The sequence below is a fragment of the Chaetodon auriga genome, chromosome 10 (genome assembly GCF_051107435.1).
Source record: "Chaetodon auriga isolate fChaAug3 chromosome 10, fChaAug3.hap1, whole genome shotgun sequence".
NCBI lineage: Eukaryota > Metazoa > Chordata > Actinopteri > Chaetodontiformes > Chaetodontidae > Chaetodon > Chaetodon auriga.
In genome coordinates, this window is record NC_135083.1 from 4,020,973 (window position 1) to 4,044,331 (window position 23,359).

Consider the following 23,359-nt stretch of genomic DNA (forward strand, 5'->3'; position numbering starts at 1 on the left):
CTTCTAGTCAGCAAGAAAAACTGTCTACCGAGCAGCTGCTGTGTGTGAACAAGTGCGTCTGAATGTGAATCGGGGAACGAAATGCTGGAAAAGTACATGCACGCTCTCCCTTCCCTTCATAAACAAATTAACACCCGAGTATCTCGACGGTCAGTTTCCTGTTGAAAAGTGATTAGGTAACGTTTCCTCAGCTCCCCTGATGTCTAAATGACTCCACAGTCATCAGAGCACTGCAGACTATTTCCATTACTGGGCTTGCATTACTTCATAAAGTAAACTTTCCAAGAACTTTACAGTTAGAGCTGAGGTCACATCCTTTTACATTTTGTTTTTCCAGAAAACCAATTTAAAGAGTCTGCAGTCTGCAGTCACTCAAGTTACTCAAACGCAACACAAGCTGTGAGAAATGCATGCGGGTAGCAATCAAGCAAAACTGATGAACATACTGCATTTTCCTGTTCTCGATAAATCAACTGTGACAGTTTACTGTAGATGATGGAAATTCTTGCAAAGAGAGAAAAAGGCACAAAATGCACAGCAGTTCTGCAGGCAAGGACCTTTTAAACAAAACAGAAGCTTCCTCAAAAGAACCAAAGAACGAGAGAGATGAGGAGGAGAGCTAAACTAAGAGGATGCACACAGCTGTTTTACATGTACGATCCATACATGCTGAGTGGCTGGCGGCTCCGACCTTGCAGGAGAAGTGAATCCCTGCAGGCTGAACGGTGGCCAACGTTCAGGCGGATGAGAGGGTGTTAAAGGAACTGCACGACACCCAGAACTTAATCCTTCTCTGCCAATAAATGGCACCTAATACCCTCAGCGCCCTTCAGCCTCTTGACACATACAGAAAGTGGGCATCCAGCCCAATGACAGTATTTACTCAGCAGCCTTAGCAGCTCCCTGTCAGTGTCAGTTAGCCGAGATTTTTCGACCAAGCGGGTCAGTGGAACAGAGAGCACGGTTAACGTCAGCAGAGCCAGTGTGTCTGTTTTTGTAACGAAGCAAAAACGTGCACGAAAAGAAAATCTAATTTGACAAATTGAAAAAACAAAGAACAGCTAAAGGTTGAATGATTCAGCCCCTGGATAATCAGGTGATTCTGCGCGGGGTACATCACAGGGGTGCGTCTGTGCTTGTCTGACTAATGTGATATTATTTTCCCTAAAACATCAACAAAGGATTAGTCATCATGTGTGAATGAACAGGGACAGAGACGAGGGTTATGAGAAGAGAGAGAATGACCAAAAACACAACGGGGGTGAGGAGTGAGTAACGGCATGAGACACACAAGCCTGGTTTCCATCGAAGGGCAGCGCAGATTTTCATGGAATTTCCAGAAAATCAGCACAAGAAAGAGAAAATTAATGCGAACTCCTTCCAGGGTGGAAATAGTAGGAGTTGCGTACATTGAGGTGAACAACTGGTGGCACTAATTCTCCAGTCAGATTCCATGAAAGCACTGCAGAAGAAGAGAACAAACCGGATGACAGAGGAGCGGCTGCCAAACATCAGATGGCAGAAAATATAAAGAAAACATGGAATTTCTGTTTGTTTCATGTATTCATCTGAGGGATTTTACAGATCTGATGATTTTGTCTGCAGCCAGTTTTTACTCTTGAACAGAGCAGAAGTGTGAGTGACACATGCATCCTAACGCACTTAGAGAGAGACAGAGCCCAGAAGTCAAAGCCAGCAGACTGAAACTCCTCTTCATCCTTTCGGTCTCTGTCGAACCCAGACTCTCTTCACATTATCCCTGCGCCTCCAGCTGTTTGGGCAGGGAGGGGCCCATTGCCAAGGCAACCCACACCTTGAGCTGTCTTGTCTGGTCCTGTCCCGTCAGAGCCGAGGGAGGGCGGGAGGGAAATGAAGGAGATGGGGATAGAAGCGAACAGCAGGAAGGGGGGGTGATCAGGGATAATAAGCCCTTCCATGTGGGAGTCTAGATCCAGGGAGCAAGCTCAGACTAGCATTGATCGCTAATCTGAAATGAATCCCACCAACTCAGCCAAGATCTAAGTCTGGCTTGAACGTCATCTTCCAGTTGGACACCTGCAGGCTGGTTTTAAATCCCGCCGGCTTGCAGAAACCCACAGCAAAGCATCCAAATGCACTGGAAACACATGCGCCGGGCCGCCCCAAAGCCTTCTAGCAGAGTGCTCTTGTGTAATGTGGTGACAGCGCTGAGCTACGGCAGCAGGAGCACAGGGGCTGACACCTGGTGTGATTTCACAAAATTATGGTGCAGGTGAACTCATTCGATTCCAGGCCAGTCATGCTGAGACTGGAGGAGACACGGCCCCGTCGGGACCTGATGCACGGCAGCATGAGACCAAAGGCAGGCCTGTCTGCGAGTGAGACGCTTTAAATGCAGAACAGGACCGGCCTGAGACTCTCCCTCCCTCTGCCTCTCTGTGTTTGTGTCTGCTCTGTGTCCTCTTGCCAAGCCGCCGGCATATCAAAGAGGCTATTCCTAGTGCTTAAAAAAAAAAAACTCTTAAAATGAAATATAAAAGTTTAATGTTTTTCATTTTGTCAGTAAAAATGCCTTCTTTGATGCGTCTAAATCTGCTTAGTGGGTGGAGCGGGCGAAAGTCAGGGGATGTATTTATGTTCTCATTCTTCCAAGAAATGTGCCTCTCACTTGTGAGGCGAATGCAGAGCGAGCGAGGAAGATCAGCAGCAGAGCAGGCCTGCAGGTCAGGCTTGTCATGACATTGCCCCCTGCTGTTTGAACACATGAGCAACAGCCATGAGACGGACCTAATGAGGAACACGCTCTCAGAAATGATTACGCCACGCTATCAATTTCATTTTTTTATAGTCCGGAAATACCCAAACTATCACGACTCACCTTAGGTCACTCCTCGAAGTGCTGAAATCATCGGACATACGAGGCATTGTGACATCTCGGGACATCCCCTCTTTATTAGAACAGAGTGGATCATTGTGGGATCACGCATCAAAGAGTACGAGCTTAAAAAAAACACACTGATGCATCATGACGCAGTAATCTGAGGTCAAACCTTTAAAAATATGATGTTTTCCTTTCATTCACCGCGGTGTACTGTTCTACAATAATGAACAGAAAAAGGCCCTTTGAAGATAAAGAGGAAACAGATCTCTGACGAGGGGCTTAAATTAATTCTAAATCTAAAATACACGATGCGCCTGTATGGCCTGTGTTTTACTGACCTGCTGGCATTTAAAAGTAAAGTCTGACCTTGAAAATAAGTCATTACTTCAGTCAGTGCAGGAAAATGCTTAAAGTGAGTACAATAAATATTTTTTATATTAGCAATGGAGCACATAAATAGTTTTATGTGAAAGGGGTCGCCTGTAGAGACAAACCCACAGAGACCTCCCCTCAGCTTTTCTTTCAGTCCACTGTTTGGCTTTGACGGCGTGAAGCTCTCAGTCACTCTCGCCGCTTCCACCAGGTTTTCAGCTGGTGACTAGCTGACGAGCGCAGTGGAGCATTTAGCAGCTGAAGGTCCTGCTGGATTTAAACATATTAGATGGCCAGAAATATGATGATGATGTATCTGCTCAATGTATAAATGGGCAAATATTTGCTAACAAATTCACCTTTATATGGTGACAATACACTAATGTGGAGTTAATGGCTGGTTTTACTGGATCCAAGAGGCCAAAAACACCAATGAATTCAGGTTAATACGATTTAAAAGAGCTGTTTACTTTATTGCCAAACTGATATTTTGGCAGCAGGTAAAAAGCTTTGTCTCATCATCTTTGTCTTTTTTTGCCCCCCCCCCCCGTCCGTCTGTCCCAGTCCACACTGGGCCACAAGTCTTTCCCTAATCTCCTTACATAACAACATCAACCCTGACCCTGACCAAGGAGACAGGTGGCGTCAGACATGCTTTGTCCCACACTGCCTGCCCCCCCCCCCCGTGTGCCACAGAAGGTCATATCAGCACGAATGCATACATGTCCTTTAAAGCACAGAGCATGAACTCCCCTTCTGCCTCATTCACAACTCTGCAAACACATCTTTAAAAAAAAAAAAGAAAAGGAGGGATCATGGGGGGGGGGGGGAGACAGAGGGGCTGGGGGAGTCAATAACGTGAGGAGCAGGCAAAGAGGAGCAGGGAGAGCTCAGGTTAAGCTCTTTGGCTCTCTTCTTCCCCCCCACTTTATTATTCTCTGTTGCCATGGAGAAAAACTATATATATCCGTCTCTGTCTCCACACGTGCTGAGTGAAGTCACCGTCTTCTCTGTCCTTTTCCCTTTCTATTGTTCCTGCAGGGTGGACGGCGAGGGACAACATCTTGATTCAATGGGAAAACCCGTCTCGAGCTCGGCTCTGGTGGCAGGAGGGAGCCGATGGACCGAAACAGCCGAGAGGCCGACGGAGGACCAGACGCTGTGTCGGCTTCCCTCCGTCCTCTGGCCAGACTCCCATTTTCAGAAACCAGTGGCTTCAAAGGAATAATTCATTTCACAGTCTGGCGGTCAGACACAGAGCCCCGACACTCACGCCCCCTTTAACACCTAAAAGAAGGAAAGCAGCTCTGCCGCTCGCTGCTTCACCTCCACTGTGCTGTAATGCAACACAAGAGAGATGCAGGAACCCCTGTGGACATCCGACGAGGGCCACGGGCTCAGGGGGACGAGCAAGGACAAAGACAGGCCGCGTGCACCTTCGCTTTAAGGCTGTGTCGTTTTAGTCTTCTCGGGGTGTCCTGGTGGCGTGGGGGTTTGATGCGCTGGCCATGTGATAGCACAACAAGATGTATGCAAAACGACATGTATGTGCGTTTTCTGAGCTGACGTCTCTATCGGCAGGACAACATCACTTCAGTGTCTCCCAAAACCATTGCAAATCACTGCTGCAGAAAAGGCATTTTAAGGCTTAAGTCTGGTCAGGTTCAGGCACAGAAACGACTCGGTTAGGGTTAAGGAAAGCTCATGATTTGGGTTAAAATGACTACTTGGTTAAGGTCAGGGGACATTTGTCATCATGGTGACAATAATAACCACTTGGTTAAGATTTGGGGACAATTGTGGTCGTGGTTTAAAGAAACCAACGCTGTCTGTCGGTAGGAAACAGGAAATGAACAGCAGTGTCCTGTGGCAAAGTCTGACGCTCTGTTAACCCGTTCAACCATCCCCGCCTCCTCCTCAGCACACCTTGTGGCTCTATAACATCATATTTCCTCCTGACGGATGAGACCTGTAATTCAATGGCCCACAGAGGTTTTAGTCTTGGACTTGTCATTTTTGGGCATTTGCTGAAACAAAGGAGAACAGTCTAATCTCAATGCTGCTGGTCCGTCTGAGGACCCTCGTTCTGTGTCGTTCTCTCTCTCTGCCCTCATTTACTCTCACTTCTCAGAGAAAACGTGAGGTGTTTCGCAACTACGATGAAAATGAAAATCAAGCTGTCCCAGCTGTCAGAATCCAGCTCTCACGGTAGCTGTAATGCTTCTGACATTTTGAGAAATAGCTTATTTTGGTGAAGACTCGGATGAGAAGATTTGTGCCACTCTCATGTCTGTCTGTTAAATTTAAGGATACCGTCTGTTAACTTAGCATAAACACTGTAGACAGCTATCCTGGCTCTGTCCAAAAGGAAAAAAACACACCTCCCAGCACCTCCGAAGCTCACTGAATAACACTTTATACCTTGTTTGTTACATTTCTACAAAAACTGAATTGTAAAAAGAGGTGCTTCCTTACTTTGTTCTTTATGCTAAGCTAAGCTAAGACGCTAAGGTCAATAAGAGAGTGATACTGATCTTCTCTTCTCTCACATTTATCCCAAAAACGTCAAACTACTCCTTGAAGTGAGACTTTCTGGGACGTGAAGACGCTCTGAACACTGTCATACTGCTCAGTGGAATCAGTCAGGCCTTCTTTTGGTCGACTGGCAGGTTTGAGGGTCTTACCTTGGAGGCCCTCCGGCGCTCGGGACACTCAGGGTGCTGGCACACCACCCAGTCCTCCTCCTGGACGGGCTTGTCATCTGAAACAGAACACACAAGTCAATTTGACATCTCTCTTTATCACTAAAACACCAAACCAGCCGTCCAGCCAGCGACAACTCCATTAACACACCTTTCTTGGTAAAGCTGTAAAAACATACTGTAGACACGAAGACTGAAGTCACTGCCTGTGTTTACACAAGGACGGAGTGAAAGAGAGGGAGGGAGAGGGACTCTGGGCCTGAAAAACACTCTCACCCAGCAATAGAGGACCAAGAAGCCATGTCATGAAATGAAAAAAAAAAGACTACTCTGCTTAAAGAGATTTCTTGAAGGAAAGGTAAACAGAGGGAAGAGGGTGGGGTGTGCTGCTGGGAGGAGATCAGAGCCAAATGAATAACGACCAAAGAGACAGGAAGAAAATGAAGCAAATGAGAGGAAGCCCTCTCTGGTTTCTGTAGGAAAACGCACTCATCGCGGGTAAGCTCGCTGCACTCGGCTCCACACTAACAAATCACCATTGTCAAATAAACCTCTAAAATCTACTTGACTAGTCGTCCAACGCCGGATTGAGGGTGTGATAAAAGGCAGTGTTTACGTCTCCATCTTCTACATGTACACACACGATAAAGATATCATAACAGAGAGCCTGAGCGCACCAATATTTATCTGTGAGCCTAATGAGAAAAACAGAATATACATGTGCAGGAGGGAGAAAGTGAGAGCAGGAAGGGGAGCAGAAGGAGCCGGAGGGGGTCGAGACAGACGGTAAAGGTGCAAGTTCCAAAAAGACCTCTTTGTAGTGAAACCTCTCCAGCAAGAGCAGATAACCTGTTCCCTGTAACGTCACCGATCTCTGTTTGGCCGAGCCACACGTGTCATATCCTTTCCAAACCGTCAGAGACAGAGATGGGCTGCTGCAGGACAGTGAAGTTACCTGGTGGCTGTGGTTTAAGGCCGACTTCAAACAGTCATTTGTCACCATGAAAGAAACAGTAAAACAGCTGAGGCCCTTCTCTGAGCCGGCGTACGTAAACGAGTCACCTTAAGTCATCCACTCAGCTGCAGCTACGTTCACAGGTCAAGGGTGCTTGTGGCGAAGAGGGAAAAACACTGTAATTGCTGCATACCACAGAGAGCATGGCCTCCCCGCTGGGAAGGGAAGGGTCAACCTGTCTGTAATGAATTTGCTCAATGGGAGTAAAAACAAGAGTCCACAGCCACGTTAGCAACTCAGCGAGAGAGCATGTAGGCACAGCAGTGCTTCCAGCGAAATGCTAATGTCTGCATGTTAGCATGCTCACAAGCTAAGATGTAACTTCATCGATCCCACGCCGGGAAATGAAGAGGTTACAGGCAGCAAAAAGGAGATGTAGAAAAAGACAAAAAATAAAATCAACTATATATATACTATATATACAGTAATAATGCTGCCAATGAACATTTTTGAACTGCACATGGTAAGAAATGGATAAGAAAATTCATTGTTTTGTATTATTTCACAGTAAAAGAAATATAACAGAGTAAAAAAAATACGTAATATTGCCCGAGATATTTGCACGGATGTAGTGGATATTAGCAAGTGTTAAACGTAAAAATAGCAATGGCTAGCATGCTGATGATTAGCAGGTGTAATCTTCACCTTGTTCACCATCTTAGTTTAGAGCGTTAGCATGCTAACATTTGATGACATTTGAAAGCAAAGTGGAGGCTGATGGGCATGTCAATAGTTTTCAGGTATTTGTATAAACTGATGATATGATGATGGCGCTCTATGAAAAGTTTAAGGATCATCAAAGACATGACAGTTCATCCTGAGGTGAACATGATTTCCAAAAGCCAAATTCTCTACTTGCTGGTGGCACTAACGGAAAAATCAGGTGATCAAAGTAAGACGGACACATCGTCTGGGAACCATGACAGTCTGTGCGAAGCTTTGTGCTAATCCATCAAACTGATGTTGAGTTATTTCACAGAATAAAGGAAAACTCCGACCTGCTGGTGGCACTACAAGAAAAGTGAGGAGATCACCAAAGTCAGGCGGATTCATCCTCTGTGGACCGTGAATGTCTGGAAGTAATTTCATGCCAATCCATCTGATAGCTGTTGAGACATTTCAATCTGGAAAGTGGTTGACTGGCGAGCAGACGAAGCCATCCCTAGAGCCACCCTGCTGACGTTGCTAAAAATCCCATTTTAACACCTTGTCTAACTTCAACCACCTTCCGGGGAAAGAGACAAAACAGTCTCCGCCGTGTCTCTGCTGTACCGCGAGCAGGCTCTGACTGTGGCCTCTGCCAAGCGGGCCTCCAGCTAATGGCTCCCTCAGGGTTTACAAGCAGCAGGCTGCAGAGGGAGCCTCCAGCTTTTATGGAGTGTTTCCCAAAGAGGCAGAACTTTCTCCACCACAGCAAGACTTCACACACGACTTCCATTCATCAGGCGGAAAGAAACAAATAAGTGCTAATGTTGCTCTGCATCGACTGGATGTGTGAATGAACATCTGTCAGCGTCGTATCTACAGCTTGTTTCTGCTGCCCCCAAGTGGCCACAAAGTCAGGGGCGACCTCCAGGGCTGGAAATGAAGCCAATGTCAAAGTAATAAAAACTGCAGTTCCTCAAATGGCCACTTTAGGCTGGTTCCAAAGGCGAGTCAATCCCCATAGACCCCCATATTAAAATGCCCAACTTCATACTACAAAGATGTTTACAGGCCGGAACAACAAACGGTTTTTGGGCTCTGTATCTGCACAGGCATGAATCTTTACATCACTCCTTTAAATTACATTAAGCCTTAAAGTTATGCATAATTACGATATGGCTGATCTGAGTGACAGCTAGCTGCTAGGCTTCAGCGACCAGGCTTCATTCAGCCTGCCTCAGCTCCACCCACGCGCCACCTCCACCACCAACTACTGAAACATAAAAAAACGTATGTTTGATCTGTAGAGATAAGTAAGAACTCAAAATTCTGTATAGAAATACAACAGGCCGTGTGATTTATTCTAGTGGGGAGCGTCCATAAAATCCACCGCCATCATCCTCTGAACTGTTCATGTGAGGAAGTATTTTGGATTTGACACAACAGACGAAGAGATTTTGTATATTGGTACAGCTCTCGACGCTGTCCAATGACTTCTTTACAGCAACAATACAACAAGTCACCTTCAGGCTTGTCATGAAAAAGGGCTGCAGAGGCTGCACAAATGAACGTGGCCACACAGGTCACGTGACACATTACTCCTTTATTCAAACTTGGTTTTAAAAAAGCGAAAACACTATAACCTGAAATCCACTGTCCAAAACTCCAGCCTCTCTCTCAGCCTCTTCGTCTCAGCCGTCTTTTTACCACCTGGCCATCCCCTCGCATCGTATAATCAAAGCATTATCTGCTGAAGCTCCATCTTCTCTCCTACTTGCTCATATCTTGCTGACTCTCCCTCTTTCTCTCTCTGATGAACTGGAATTCCTGAACTCAGCACTGCTGATTAAGCCAAAAGCAAACACAAACACACACTATACACGAACACACGTGACAGCAGACAATGAGCTTGCACATTAAAGAGACAGTGGAGCATCCCATCCACGCAGCTCTCTGCTGGCTTGTTCACCGCAGAGAGACACCGCCTGGGGCACAGACCCATTAGGCGTCCATAAATAAGCCACAGCAGCGGGGGGCAACTTTGAAATGATGCACACTTGAGCACGCAAGATCTTGTACCAACTATTCCAACTTGTCAATCTCCACTTCCTCATTTTGTAACCATAACGTAAGCGCGAGCGCGGCTTTAAGGGGGAAATCAGTCCTCGCATTTTCTTTTGAAGGAGTTGTGCTTTCTTTCCTCTCTCCAGTCTTCATGTGTGCGAGCAGTGAGGGAAATGTAAACACACTCCGGTGCTGAAACAATTAGTCTATTGATCGGAAAATTAATCAAAAACAACTCAAGTCATTTATCAAGTGAAACATGCTAGAAATATCCAGCTTCTCAAATGAGATGATTTGTGTTTTTCTCCATTCATTACTGATTCATTGACTCAGAAAACTAAGAGACTAACTGATAATGAATACATACATCAAGCATTCAGCGTCTGGTACGTTTGTTGCAGCTATGACAGAAAGAGAACGGCCCTTTAAAACGTTATTTATCCAGGTGTGCGTGCTCATTTCACAGCTGCACAGTGGATGTCTACACACTGTATTACCACAGACTAAAACACCTAAAACACCTGGGATAGCATCACTCGCTCCTACAATAATTGAGCGTTTGCTAAAACTCCAGCCGGCTACAGCTGATGAAATCTGTCAGCAGAAGCCGACTGTCGTCCACACACGAGGCCTACTGCTGTCTGAGGTCGAGGAACGATTGCTTCACGCATCACTTTGAATTCTGAGTGGTAGATTTGTCACCGTTATCCTTGTAAACTGCACACATCCATGCTGAGCTTAGTGAGCGGTCTACCTCCACATCTGGATGCAGGCTAAAGGTCTCTGAAGATGAAATCCAATATCAGACTTCTATCACCACATCACACCTTGCTGTGTTCATACTCTTCATCTCCCCTCGCACCGCCGTCTCCCTCAGAGCCTCACCGGTGCTCCACCTTTAGGCCGAGAGGCCGAGCCTCATGCACGTTTAAGCCGAGAGCTTCAAACACGTTTTATGAGGAATGTGGAGAATGCTTCACTCTGCCTTCTTTTTGGGGAGATCGCACCATGGCACATGAAGAGGGAGTGAGATTATTCTATTGTTTGCTCAAGCTTCGGCTCCACTCCTCATTGTCACATCATGTTTTTTTAAGAGCCCCTCCACCCTGTATGTAACATGACATGCACCGCCTTGCCAGGAGGTAGTTATGAAAAGACTCTGAGAGACGAACACAGATGGCAGGCAGGCGGGATGGCATACGGAAACGCTGCAAAGAGATAGTCATATCAGCACAGGCAGGGGAGCAGAGAAGTGAGACCATCAATACATGAATGTGGAATGAGTAAAGAAGAAGGTAAGAAGACCTGCAAGGAAAGACAGGCAGGTAGGGATGTCTGGCCAATCAGGGCTGGTTAATAGACGGACAGATCCATGAACAGGAGCAAGAAGGGAGGGAAAAAGCGAGACATTTCTCCCTGTTTAAAACATGCTTCATGCACGAGCCATTGTGCAAAACAAAAGTGCAAATTAGATAATAAACAAGTTTAACGAATGGAATCTACCATGAGCCATCCACATATCCTCCGTGTCCCAAATTAATCTGACAAAGATGGGATGTGATCGATCCCTCTTTCCTATCCGTACGGTCAGTTTGAAGCTGGAGCCGGGAGACAGTTAGCTTAGCTTAACTTAGCTTAGCTTAGCTTAGCAGAGACTGGAAACAGGGACACAGCTTGTCTGACTCATTTACACTGAAGCTTAAAAACAAGAATCTGCAGTTTGAATGGAGGTTATGAGCAGTGAGTCTTCTCATCATCACTCCAGGAAGCAACAGTGAAGAAGAACTCTTTCTGCTAAGCTAAGCTAACTGTCTCACGGCTGTAGCTCCATATTTAATAGACAGGTATGACTCTCGGAAAGCCGGTGATGCTGTCAGACACCAGGTGACAGGTGAGACAGGTGATTTGTTCGGCTTTGTGTCATCAGTTTTTGCTCAGTCCCTTGTGACAAACATCTTCAAATTCTGATGACAGAACATAAAAGTTTATGTGTATTTATTCCTATCATTCTGGAAAAGTTACCTAATGAAAAATATTTACATCACAATTCAACATGAACTGTTCACTGAGAACAACCTGTTTACAGCTGAGCCCCCTCAGTATTCCTCCACAGGTGAATGAGTCTGGGCCTGGTGAGCAGACGTTAAAACACCAGCAGGTTGCAGCTGTTTCTAATGCTGAGGCTTTAGTGGCAGCGGGGGCAAGACGGAGCCCTCCTGCTTAATGTTGTTTTACCCCCATAGTGGTTAAATCACACACATGTGCATCACAAGCTCTCCTACCCTCCTCCCGCTATCTTCGTCCCTCCTCCACCACATCTGAGCAAAGCCAAGGTCCCCGAGTATAAAAACCACAGAGCAACAAGTGTAAACTGTTCCAGAGAGCGCTGGATGAGCAGTCAACAAATTTCAATTCACAGGATGGAGAAAACAAATCGTAACGGCCTCATTCTGCAGACTCACTCTGGAATTACCCAGTGACAATGAGAGGTGAACAAACAGCTTTCTCAAGCCTCTCCATGCATGTCTGCGGTCTATGCGACTCCTACATTAGAGTTGAGTATTAGCAGAAAACTCAATACCCTGTCACCATATTTAAGAGGGGTCATGAGGGGGATTACTGCATATCTTGAATTTCTTTGGGTATTTATGTCAGAAAGTACAGTAATCAGTCAAACACGAGCTTATTGTTATATAACAGTGTGGCCTTTTCGTGTCAGGCTATTCTTTTTATGGGCTTTATTGGTGATAAACTCCAAGGAAAACAGAAGCATGTTCTGCTGTTACTGGAGCCCGCGGCTGACTACGACCTGAGGAATGCCAGTGTGCTGGTGCTCTGGGGATATTTTGGACTGGCCTGGTGAACGCCGTGTACAGCGGGAGGTTAGAGCTGGGATACAGCCATGATCTGAAATTCTACTGAAACCCAAATTATGTCTCACCAAACAACCTAATTTTGTTCAAGTCAAAAGCTGCTTTTCAGACAAGTCGCCAAAAAAAAAAATGCCAACACCCACTCTGCATCCAGTCTGCAGCCGACATGCAGACTTGGAGTTGTTAGAGAGCCGTTGGTGCAGCAAACAAATATATCACTAAAGTCTGTGTAGCAGACTGTAAACATGTTCATTTCTGCTGTAAACTGGGTGTTTTAATATGGGGGTCTATGGGGATTGACTCACTTCTGGGGCCACCCTCAAGTGGCCGTTTGTGGAACTGCTGATTTTGGCTCATCTGCATCAGCTACATACATCAGCTTTCACTGAACAGCTGTCTGTCAGAGTTAGCGGTATGCTACGAGTGTTTTTCTGAAGAGATTTTTGGTAAATAACGCTTTAATTGGGACAATGTGATCCTGTAGCATATCTGCTAAATCTTGGAGACACTGATGAGGCCATAATTCACACAAGATAACACTGTTTTGTTGGACCAACAGTCCAAAAACCCAAAATATGCAGTGAACTATCATATATGACAAAGAAAAGCAGCAAAGCTTCTCTGGAACTCGAGAACGTTTAGCTTGTTTTCTTGAAAAATGACTGAAATAATTGACTGATTATCAAAACATATGTTTTCTTTTAATTTTGCTGGCCTGTGAAGTATAGTTTTAGGCATGCTGACACATCTTTAACAGTCAATGTAGTGATGAAAGTAAGTTGGAAAAAGGCACGAAAACAGGTTGATTGCTTTAGCCGTACGCTAGCTACACAATCAGCATACAGAGAGGACCTCCAGGTCTGCATGCTTCTAGCTTCGTTGTTTATGTTTCACAAGGAAACAACTTGAAATTTTACTTACAGCACTGAAGCACTTCAGACTTATGGAGTTACAAGACTTGAAATGCAGGTGTGACTCTTATTAGGAAGCAAGAGAAGTGAGTTTTGGGACTGATTCTGTCATATTTTGGAAAAAGGACAAGTACCTTCAAGCTGAGGAGCTCCAGCAGAGCTGGAAAATGTTTTCAGCAGAAGCTCGGGGCTTAATTACAGAGATGGTGAAAAGGTAAGGATCAAAGCCTCACTGTTGCCTCTGTGGCATTCCTCTTTTCGCTCTCTGCCAAACAGGTCTGCCTCAGCAGGCACCGTCCTTAAGCTGACCAGAAAGTAGCCGGATTTCCAGAGTCTGGCTGGCAGAGAGGAGAGGATGAAGAACATTCCTCCCAAGCCCCGTGTTATCACTTCCCCTTCACTAATGGCATAAATCGGGCGGCACAGCGGAAAGCAAGTGCCCCTGTGCCACGTCAAAAAAGCCCCGAGAGGAGACAGGGAAGCATTTCAGTTCGGCTATGCACTTCTTCAGCGGTAAATATTTCATCGGTGGAGCTGGTCTCATCCGCTCTTTCCCTCGCCTCTCCCTCATGTGAGGCTGTCTTCATGCCAGGTCACTGAGTGCTTTCCACGGAAGAACAGAGCCATGGAAAAAAAAAACCTTTCCATGATGGTGCTTAAATCCTTAGCTCAAAAGTGCAAGTGACCCAGATCATTTGCTTGCAGAAAAGTTACATATAACAACGTGAAGTAATGTCTGACCCGTGTTAAACGTTACATGTCATGTTAGACGAGTGGGGGTGGAGCTGGGCTGAACCACACACAGGGTCTCCAATTCTTGTTCCATTATGCAGAATAGTGCTCATGTTATAAAGAGAGAGAATTCTAACATGACATCATTGGTAAAACTGAACCAAGTTTATAAGACTCTGCAAGCAGCTGTGCAATCTGCTCTGTGACTGCACTACTGTGAGCTAAACGCTAACATCCACATGCTAACACACTCACAATGACAATGCCCACATCCTGGTGTGTAGCAGGTGTGATAATTACCATGTTCGCCTTTTGACTTTAGTGTGTTAGCATGCTAGCATTTGCACGTCCAGCTGAGGCTGATGGGAATGTCATGACAGGTATTTGTTCAGTGATGTTTAGAAACAGGGAGACAAAACTGTGCATAACGAGGACAACAAAGGGGAGGAGGAAACAAACTTCATTACAGGAGAATTCATACAGGTGGAAATTCCAGCAGGACCATACACCGGTGGCAGAGGTAGGTTAGTGAAAATGCAACCCAACACACACACAAACATAAATCCAACACTTAGTCAGGTGATCCTGCTACTTCTCCAGCTTACCACACAGATCATGGATGACGTCCAGGGATGAGGACCAGGAGTAGCGCTCTATTCCGTCTTGGGTGAGAGAGGATGGCAGCGCCTCCAGCTCATAGGCTCCACGCTTCTTCCAGTACAGGAACATTATGGCTTCTTCTACCAGCTAATGTTGTAATTAATACGAAAGCAAACTGTTCAAATCATTACCCTCAAACTGAACTCTTCCCACAGCGTTACTCATGGAACTGATATGTCTAAGCAGCTCCCAACCCACCCCCAAAACTATAATAATCTGGACCTCTGCAGACAATCAATGCACCCTTCTCATCAACCATCTTTATAATAATAAAACTTGCCAGCCCAACTCCACTCAACTTTAAAGTCTGCCAACTGCCAGCACCTGCACAATTACCTCATCCAGCTAAGCCTTCAAACACTTTGCTTTGAACCTTCTGTCCAAGTCTGATTCTGCTTCGAGGCCGGTCCAAGTGAGCAAACAGACTTCCCTCAAGTACAATCCATTACATCTCCAGGGGACCATATTATTGACTCTAAACCTGGAGTAAGCTTTACTGCTGCCATCCAGGTTTCAGCTTGGTTACAGGTGATATAACTTCTTTGCACGAAGCAAAAGACGGACACACGTCTCTCAATCTTAACTCCGACACCTCTACCTTCTGATTCTGTAGATTTCTCATTCCTCCGCTAATCATCCACTGATTGCCACCCACCAAGCACCAAATGCTGCCCTCTTCTAATCCATTTAACAGAGCTATTCCTGACTAAATTACAGACGCCCAGCTGCTAAAAGGTGCTGCCAACTGATCTCCTCCTGCAAGTCAAACGTCCTCTGCTGTCGCCCTGCCGGAGCCTCGACTTTATCCATTGCAAAGTTTCTCAAACTGTGCAAAACTTGTGTATGAGGCAAGCTGCTCATGTTAAAGCCCTGTGTAGGATCTCCTGGCGATGGGGGGGGGCTTTCTGCCCACTCCATCAGACAAGTGATGTATTCATGCAGAGGTGAGTTGCATGCTGGGACAGGCAATCTGGGCCAGTGGCTTTTGGACTGGGTGACACAAAGATCTCTTTTACACCTCCTCCTACATCCAGAGTGGACTTTCTTTATGTTTTGCGCAAAACTGTAAAAGGCTGACATTTTTCTGCATTAATTAGTGCCCGCGCCCTTTATGTCTCCGGAAAGATTTATTCCTTTTTATGAATGCAGCCGCTCTGTGGTGACTGAGCTCAGTTATTTCTGTGGAGGTACAATGCACACATTGGCCTCTTGGCGATGAGAAACACCAAATGACCAAAAGGAGTTCCACCATGAGATGCTTGTCTGAGACAAAGCTCACCACTTCTCTATTATCTTTGCAAAACAGCTCAAGGGTTAAACCAACATGCAGTTAGATATCTCAAGTCGAGGCATAATATTTTCCCCGGTGTCGCTTAAAGACTGATGCACTGCTATTATGCATCTAAAATGGGAGAAGAAATACTGTGAGAATGTGCTGCACCGGCCGGGGGAAGGGAGGGACGTTGTCACACACAACGACCCACATGTCCAATTTTGGGATAAGAAATTAGAGGGTAGGATGGGAGCCGGTTTGCTGCTCAGCTCTGGGCTTTGCAGACATATGGTAATAATCTGAAGCAGCTTTGAGCACGCGGCTTCCCTTTTAATGAAGAGAGCAGTCGCGCAGCATGAGAACCGGGCTGCAAACACAAGGGCCAATTTCCACCTACTGCAGAAACAAAGAGGGGAGCAGAGGAGGTATTAAACAGCCTCACTTTCATCATCGTCCATCGGATCACCTTTTAATGACTGGATGCTTTTTTTAGCCAGCGTAAGGCCACAAAGTACCTGCCTCCATTATGGCACTGGTACTGACTCGTGCAAAAAATATTTAGGTTATGAAAAAAATCGTGCTACATTAGTGCAGGAAGGAGCTGAATGAAAACACCAACACATCTTCTTTCCACAGCGAGGGGCTCTGGCAGCTGTGTGCCGGCACACATGATTTAGGTCCAGTCATCCGTTAGAGAGCAAAAGTCTAATAATCACAACCAGGATGTAGGTGAACGCGCTTCCACCACAAAACATGGTCCAGCTCTGAAGCTTTTAAAGGGACACTCCAGCAATTTAGTTTTGAACGTTCACAACACTGGGGGCCTAGTGAAAGACAGATAGAGACTTTTACCTTTAAAAACACTGGTTCCTACATTTCCCACAATGCAACTGGAGCTTATATTTCTGCCTGCCTCATAAAGGTTCTCATCTTTCAAACTGAACGTCAAGTGTAGAATCGGCGGAGTGGCCCTTTAAATGACTTGGTGCTAGATACCCTTTGCAATGAGACCGCCGTGGAACATTTTTATCCCCCAAAAAAGTAAGAAAAGACACATAAAACACGGCTGAAGATTTAGCATCATGTGCAGCTGGTTTTGAAAGTGTGTATCACTGAACACGAGCCCACTGCCTCTTTTCTGATGCAGTAGACATGAGGTAAGGGCCCACTGAGAAAGACGGCCATCACAGACCTCACATATTCACTGTGGCAGTGCCTCCCAGTACTATAAAGATAAGGCAGCTCAGTACGTTGTTAGCATGATTATTCTACAGGAAGGCGAGGAAAAAAAGCTAATCTGGCTCTTTCCAAAAGTTACCTATATCCGCCTCATCCAGTCTCACCTCTAGAGCTCATGTTATCAGCTGTTGCATGGATTAAACATACTAGATATAACACGTCTGTTAGAGGTGCTGCTAGGCTGATTTTGCCATCTTTGGGTAGAGCCAGGCTAGCTGTTGCCCTCTGCTTCCAGCCTTTATGCTAAGCTAAGCTAACATCTCCTGGCTGTAACTTCTTATTTAAGGAACAGACACGGTTTGTGGGTGAACTCACCTAAAATATTTGAAATAAAAATTGATTTTTTTCTTACTTCAGCTTCATTTTAACAAACACCACCACAGTGCCACATTAAGTTTATGGTCCACTGGCCAAAAGGCTAGTGACTGTTCAATTTTACCAACCACTCAGTAGGTTTCCATTGTTTGTTTCTGGCTGCTGAAGCAAATCTACCAGCCACCTCCATACTTCACCAGCATTTGGCTGGTGGCTGGTGCTTATTTTGTGCCTTGCCAAACACTAATGTTGACTCAACTACCTCTCATTTGTTTAGTGCGACACAGAAACAGCATGTAAAACCTCCTAGTGTGCCGTGCATGAATGAACTGGCTTCTCAATAGCATCACACTCGATAAAGTATTAATGATGTGTTGAGAAATGAGTGTGTGAGCGGGCGGAGTACGACAAGACTGTAAATGAGCCTGCTGGAGTGTGTGCACGGTGGGGAAAAAGTGTGCGAGCCAGAGTGTTGACAGAGGGAGTGCAGTCGAAGGCTTGTGCGTGCCCATGTGGAGGAGGTTTTGGGTTATATTTAGCAAGGTGGACCATCAAACGGGCCGAGGTTAACCCTTCACCGGCAAACCAAGACTGGGAGCAGTTCTAAGACTTCTCTGTGTGAATCCTCTGATGGGAAAAACATGCAGAAGATTTTGATCCATTTCAATGCATCAAATGGCCACTCTAGAACCTTCTTCCAGCCAGCCTGAGCCTGGTCGTTAACAGCATTCATCTGCATGACCGACATCTTCCAGCTAACGAGACGAACCGGAGATTTCACAAGGGACGGCTGCGACGCCTTTCGGCTGTGACGTGGTTTTGTTCCCTCCTCCATACACCTTCAAACCGCACCGGGAGCGTTATGAAAGCAGAGCGTTTTGCCCGCCTGATTTTGTTGAATTGCTCAGAATTTGCTGATCTGGTCATTTTTCCTGTTTGCGCTTCTATGTAGATAAACGGTTCAGCGCCACCGGCCGTGTGGTGACCAAAACATGCCGCAGCAGTGCCCGGTGGAACTTCAGGTCTACAGAGAGTGTACAGGCGTGCAAGCAGCTGTGGCGCTTTGAGCTAAATGCTAATGTCAGCATGCTAACATGCCCAAAAAGACAACGCTAACACGCTGACGTTTGGCAGCTATCCTTCTGCCCTGCTCTGGTGGTGTGTTAGCATGCTAACACTTGCTAATTAACACTAAACACAAAGTTAAGCTATAGCTGAATAGCTTTGTGGGTAATTAGAAGCAAATTAAAGTAAAATTTAGATGAGTTTATAGAGTAAGATAAAAGTAAAGAGACTTTCAAAGCTTTTCTAACTTTTGTTTCAGTCGTGACCCAAAGACATTGTAGCCAAAAACAGCTTAATTTAATGCTACAACCAGCAAGATTTCATACAGCTCCACCCAAGAAGGGATTTCCACTCAAAACACAACCTCAACAAAAACAAAACAGGTGGATTTTAACCAGATTACCAGCAAAGGTCATCTAATATCTTCTTTTGATGCTAACGTAAACACTGACATCAACCAGCAGGACCATCCCCACCAAATGAATTACTCTGAGACGTCATGTAATTCAGGTGTCCATCCTTAAACCAGCAGTTCACAGCGACAAACAGCCACTCTTCAACTTGTTGATATGAATAATCCCATAATTGAAACAATCTGGTTAAAATTGCAGTGGGGGCTGCTGCTGAGGAGCCAATAACAGAGTCAACAGGAATCAAAAACACTTATTCCCTGAAAGTACAGTTATTGTCATGTGGAAGGCAGCAACACGCATAAACAGTCATTTAGCAAGGGTGGAGGTTATGAATGTGGAAGGACACATTGAGAGATAAACATTTGCCATTATGTTTGTGAAGTTAAAGAAGGTGTGTTGTGTGTGTGTGTGACCTTATCATAGCCCCTTTAATTATCTGCTGCAGTGTGAACACACAGCGCCTGAAGGGTGACAGACAATGTGGATCATATTAAACGTAAAGATAAACCCTGACCAAAGACCAAATATTCAAGCCTGCACGAGGTTAAAGTGGAAGCAGACAAGTTTCCAACTTTTCTAGCTGACACTGAATCAGCAGAGCGCAGCTTTGACGCTGACCCGTCGCCTTCTGCTCAGGACATTTCATTTTGTCCAGCTGCTCTCTGTTGTATTTTACTTTTCTAATCTGGACTCCAGCCGCAACATAGACAAAATTTTTGCGCAGGTTGCCGCTGCAGGATGCACGCACCCGAAAGTGAAGCCGAAACATCTGAATCGCCCCCTGCTGGCTGGATATTTGATTAGGAAGAGCGTGATTTTATATGCAGTGGAGATTTTGATGAGTATGCATATTAAACATCAATATCACACTAGATTATGTGCATTTTGATCAAGACTGATATTCGACTGATTGTGCAGACCTCGGTTAACATGAGCCTGTATGCAGATTAAATGAAAATGCAAAGCAGAGCCCAACAGCTCGTTCCCTATCTGATCATGCAAAACGGCAGAGTTGGACGGGGGACACAGAAGCCCCCTCGGGCAAGAGAGCAGCGCACTATCTGAAATCTGAACCCAAGAAACATGTCTACTGTTGTGAAGCAATGTCCCACAAAAACAAGAATAACAGCTATACAAAGTGCTGAGAGCGACGGTAACGAGAGCCGAAGAGTTAAGAGAAGAACAGTCTCAGCTTCTGTTTACCATCAGCCATTTCCAACTGTGCTGGGAGTCCATTGTAAGAGAAAGGGATATTTGGTGGGGGGGGGTTAACCACTTCATGTGTGACTGAAAAAATAACACTAGTGAAATACAGAAGGCCACATATCCTGTTAGATCTGTGTAATGTGACAGTCACCTGTACACGTTAAAGGTAAAGTTGATATTGTGGGAAACTGCACTTATTTTGCTGAGTTACATGAGAAGACTAATACACTCCAACCTCACTGTGTTAGATATGAAGCTAGAGCCAGGACTCAATTAGCCTAGCTTAGCATAAATACTGGACTGCAGCCTGTGCCTGCCACCACCAGTAAAGTCATTTATTAATGTGGTTTATCTAATTTGTTTAATCTGCAGGGAAAGGGAAATGACCTGCTGTCACCCAGTGACTTCCTGGTATCTTCTGTCTTTATGCTAAGCTAAGCTAGTTGCCTCCTTGCTCTAGCTTCATGCTTAACAGACAACTTAACTTGACAGTGGTATCGATTTATTCAGCTAATGTTTGGCAAAAGCATAAAAAAATCATGTTCTTTTCAATATCCTTCTTTTTTCAATTGCATATGGTGCATCTGGTGGTTTTGCATGAAATGAAAAAACATTTAACGTGTGTCATGTGATCTTTATGTACCCCTTGCTGTAGTGCAATTCACACACAGGAAGTATAGTACAGAAAGGAGGAGATGCAAGGAAGGAAACTCATTTTCTGTCAGACAGGGAAGAGGATCAGAGAGCCACTGCGTCACTGCTCGGTTTGTTTTCCATTACAGTTAGTAACACATATCACATTTAACCAGAGAAAAAACAAGCTGCATTGCAAGGCTGACCAGTATTTACTGTGGTACACGAAAAGGCAGTCTCTAAGCCACTTTTAATACCAAGAGTACAATCAAAATTACCACTAGCCATGAAAAAGTTATTACAGAGTCTGGCATGTTTAGAAACAACAAATGCAGCTCAGAGCCTTCAGAAAACAAATAAAGGTTGCCGTGCAAAAATATTAAAATGAATTGCAACAGAGCACATGGAGCTGGGATAATTACTCTTCAGCAGTTGGATACAAGAGAGAAAAACAAAAAGCAAAATGTGACCCAGAGCGGCATCAGGAAGAGGCAGAAGTGCAAAGAGTGGAAAAGAAAGAGGAAATTAGTGCCGGGACAAAAAACAGAACAATGGAAAGAGAGTCTGAAGAAGGAAGTTTGAACTGTAACAAGCCACGAGCCAGGCAGAAATCACGCACACACACGCACACACACGCACACACGCGCACACACGCGCACACACACACACACACACACAGCATGGCATGTGTGCCCAGATTACACCAGTCCACTCAGGATCGAGCGTTGCAGCAGGAAGTCTAAAGAGTCCAAATGTTCCCTCGAAGCTCTGCAGCTTTTTCAGACTCAAACTCTGCTTAAGGAAACTCAGCATAACGTCCATTTAATAGCTCTTCTGGAGCTTTTCATCAAATCGCACAACCTTCATCAGCAGATGGGAGTTCGGCCAGGTGTCGATGATCAAATTTCCATTTTTTAGCACCTTCTGAGCGAACTCCACCAGCTGATGAAGGTCATGTGATGTGATCAAAACAACAGAGCAGCTCTAAATGGATGTTGTGCTGACACTGTTCTCTAAACCGCCGTGCCCAAATGAACCTCATCCTTCATGCCAGCATGAACCAGAACTCCTTAAAGTGCTCCGGAAAAAAAATGGAAATTTGAACATCCGCGGAAACTCCCTCCGCTGATGAAAATCACGTGTATGATTGAAAGCTCAAGAACGGTTAGTAAACAGACCATGTGGTGAAATGCTGTTCAAGAATGAACTTTCAACCGCATCTCTGAAGAAAACATGGACAAGAAGTCCTGAGTGCGAAGAAAAAATGGAAATTTGAATTCCTGCAATCGTGATATGATCAAAAGCAACCCGAGAGCAGCTATTAGACGGACCCTGTGATGAAGCTGTTTTGTCATGTAAAGTAACTGCAGGGCTTAAACGCAGCTTTTTGGGGAAAGCGGCCTCACGTTTCGCGCTTACTGACTAAAAAACATCTGACATCTGAGAAAACGTCAGTATTTTGTAAGCCATGTCTCTCAGCAGTACTTCTCGGTAAATGTTGGATTACTTTTTTCTGAAGACCTTTTTTTGGGCAAACTATGTGCTGACGAAGATCATGTGATATGATTAAAAGCTCCAGGACAGCTGCTAAATGGGCCTTGCGGTGAGAATTGTTTCTTAACTGCTGTTTCCAAGGTCAAAAATAAACATCAGCTTTAAAGCCAACATGGACAAGAAATCCTCCAAGTGCTACAAAAAATTGGAAATTTGAGCATCTACGACTCCAACCGCCGACGAAGATCACCTGATATGACCGAAAGCTCCAGAACAGCTTATGAATGGACCTTGTGACGGCTACAGCTAATGTGTCAGCAGCATTAACCTGCAGTCAGACTAATATCTGAGCAATATTAATCTAAAATTAGCATATTCATCGAATGGCAGGAAGAGCGTTGGGCTGTCAACTAAACAAACCAAAACACATTCATGAAATCGCTGATTTAAGCCAGAGCATCTTTCAGCCTTCCTGCAGATGTCCTCTTTAATGATGGCCGACACTTTAACATCCTAACAGTTCATCAAAGACGAAGAGCTGAGATTTCGAGTTCTTGTTTTTGTTTTTCGGTGGTGGACAGAGACCAGACGAGACATCTGGTCCCAGATTAGACCAGTGTGTTTAAGACAGGCTTAAGACTCCGGTGGCCTGGAACACTGAAGGGTTCCAGACTCAACCAATTAAGGCTGCTAAACTTTAACTCCATGCTCACTGTACGAACCTGTGAAGGGCCAGTGCTGCGTACATCACACATGTAAAGCCTACAAGAGCGGAAAAAACTGGAGATCTGAAACAGTGAGTCCAGGAATAATCTGAGCAGCGGGTTTGATCACTCTGTGATCGCTTTGGTAATTTTATTAAGAAAGAATCTGAAAAGTTAACTTGT

The 23,359-nt window shown here is 45.2% G+C and overlaps 1 protein-coding gene across 1 annotated transcript in view; it reads right to left on the reverse strand.

The window, feature by feature from the left end:
• plekhg5b (pleckstrin homology domain containing, family G (with RhoGef domain) member 5b) overlaps window positions 1-23,359 on the reverse strand; it is a 66,885-nt gene that overhangs the window by 42,085 nt on the left and 1,441 nt on the right. The window contains exon 2 of the mRNA XM_076741180.1: window positions 5,917-5,993. Within this exon, the coding sequence (XP_076597295.1) occupies window positions 5,917-5,993 (77 nt within the window). The remainder of the gene's footprint in view (window positions 1-5,916; window positions 5,994-23,359) is intronic.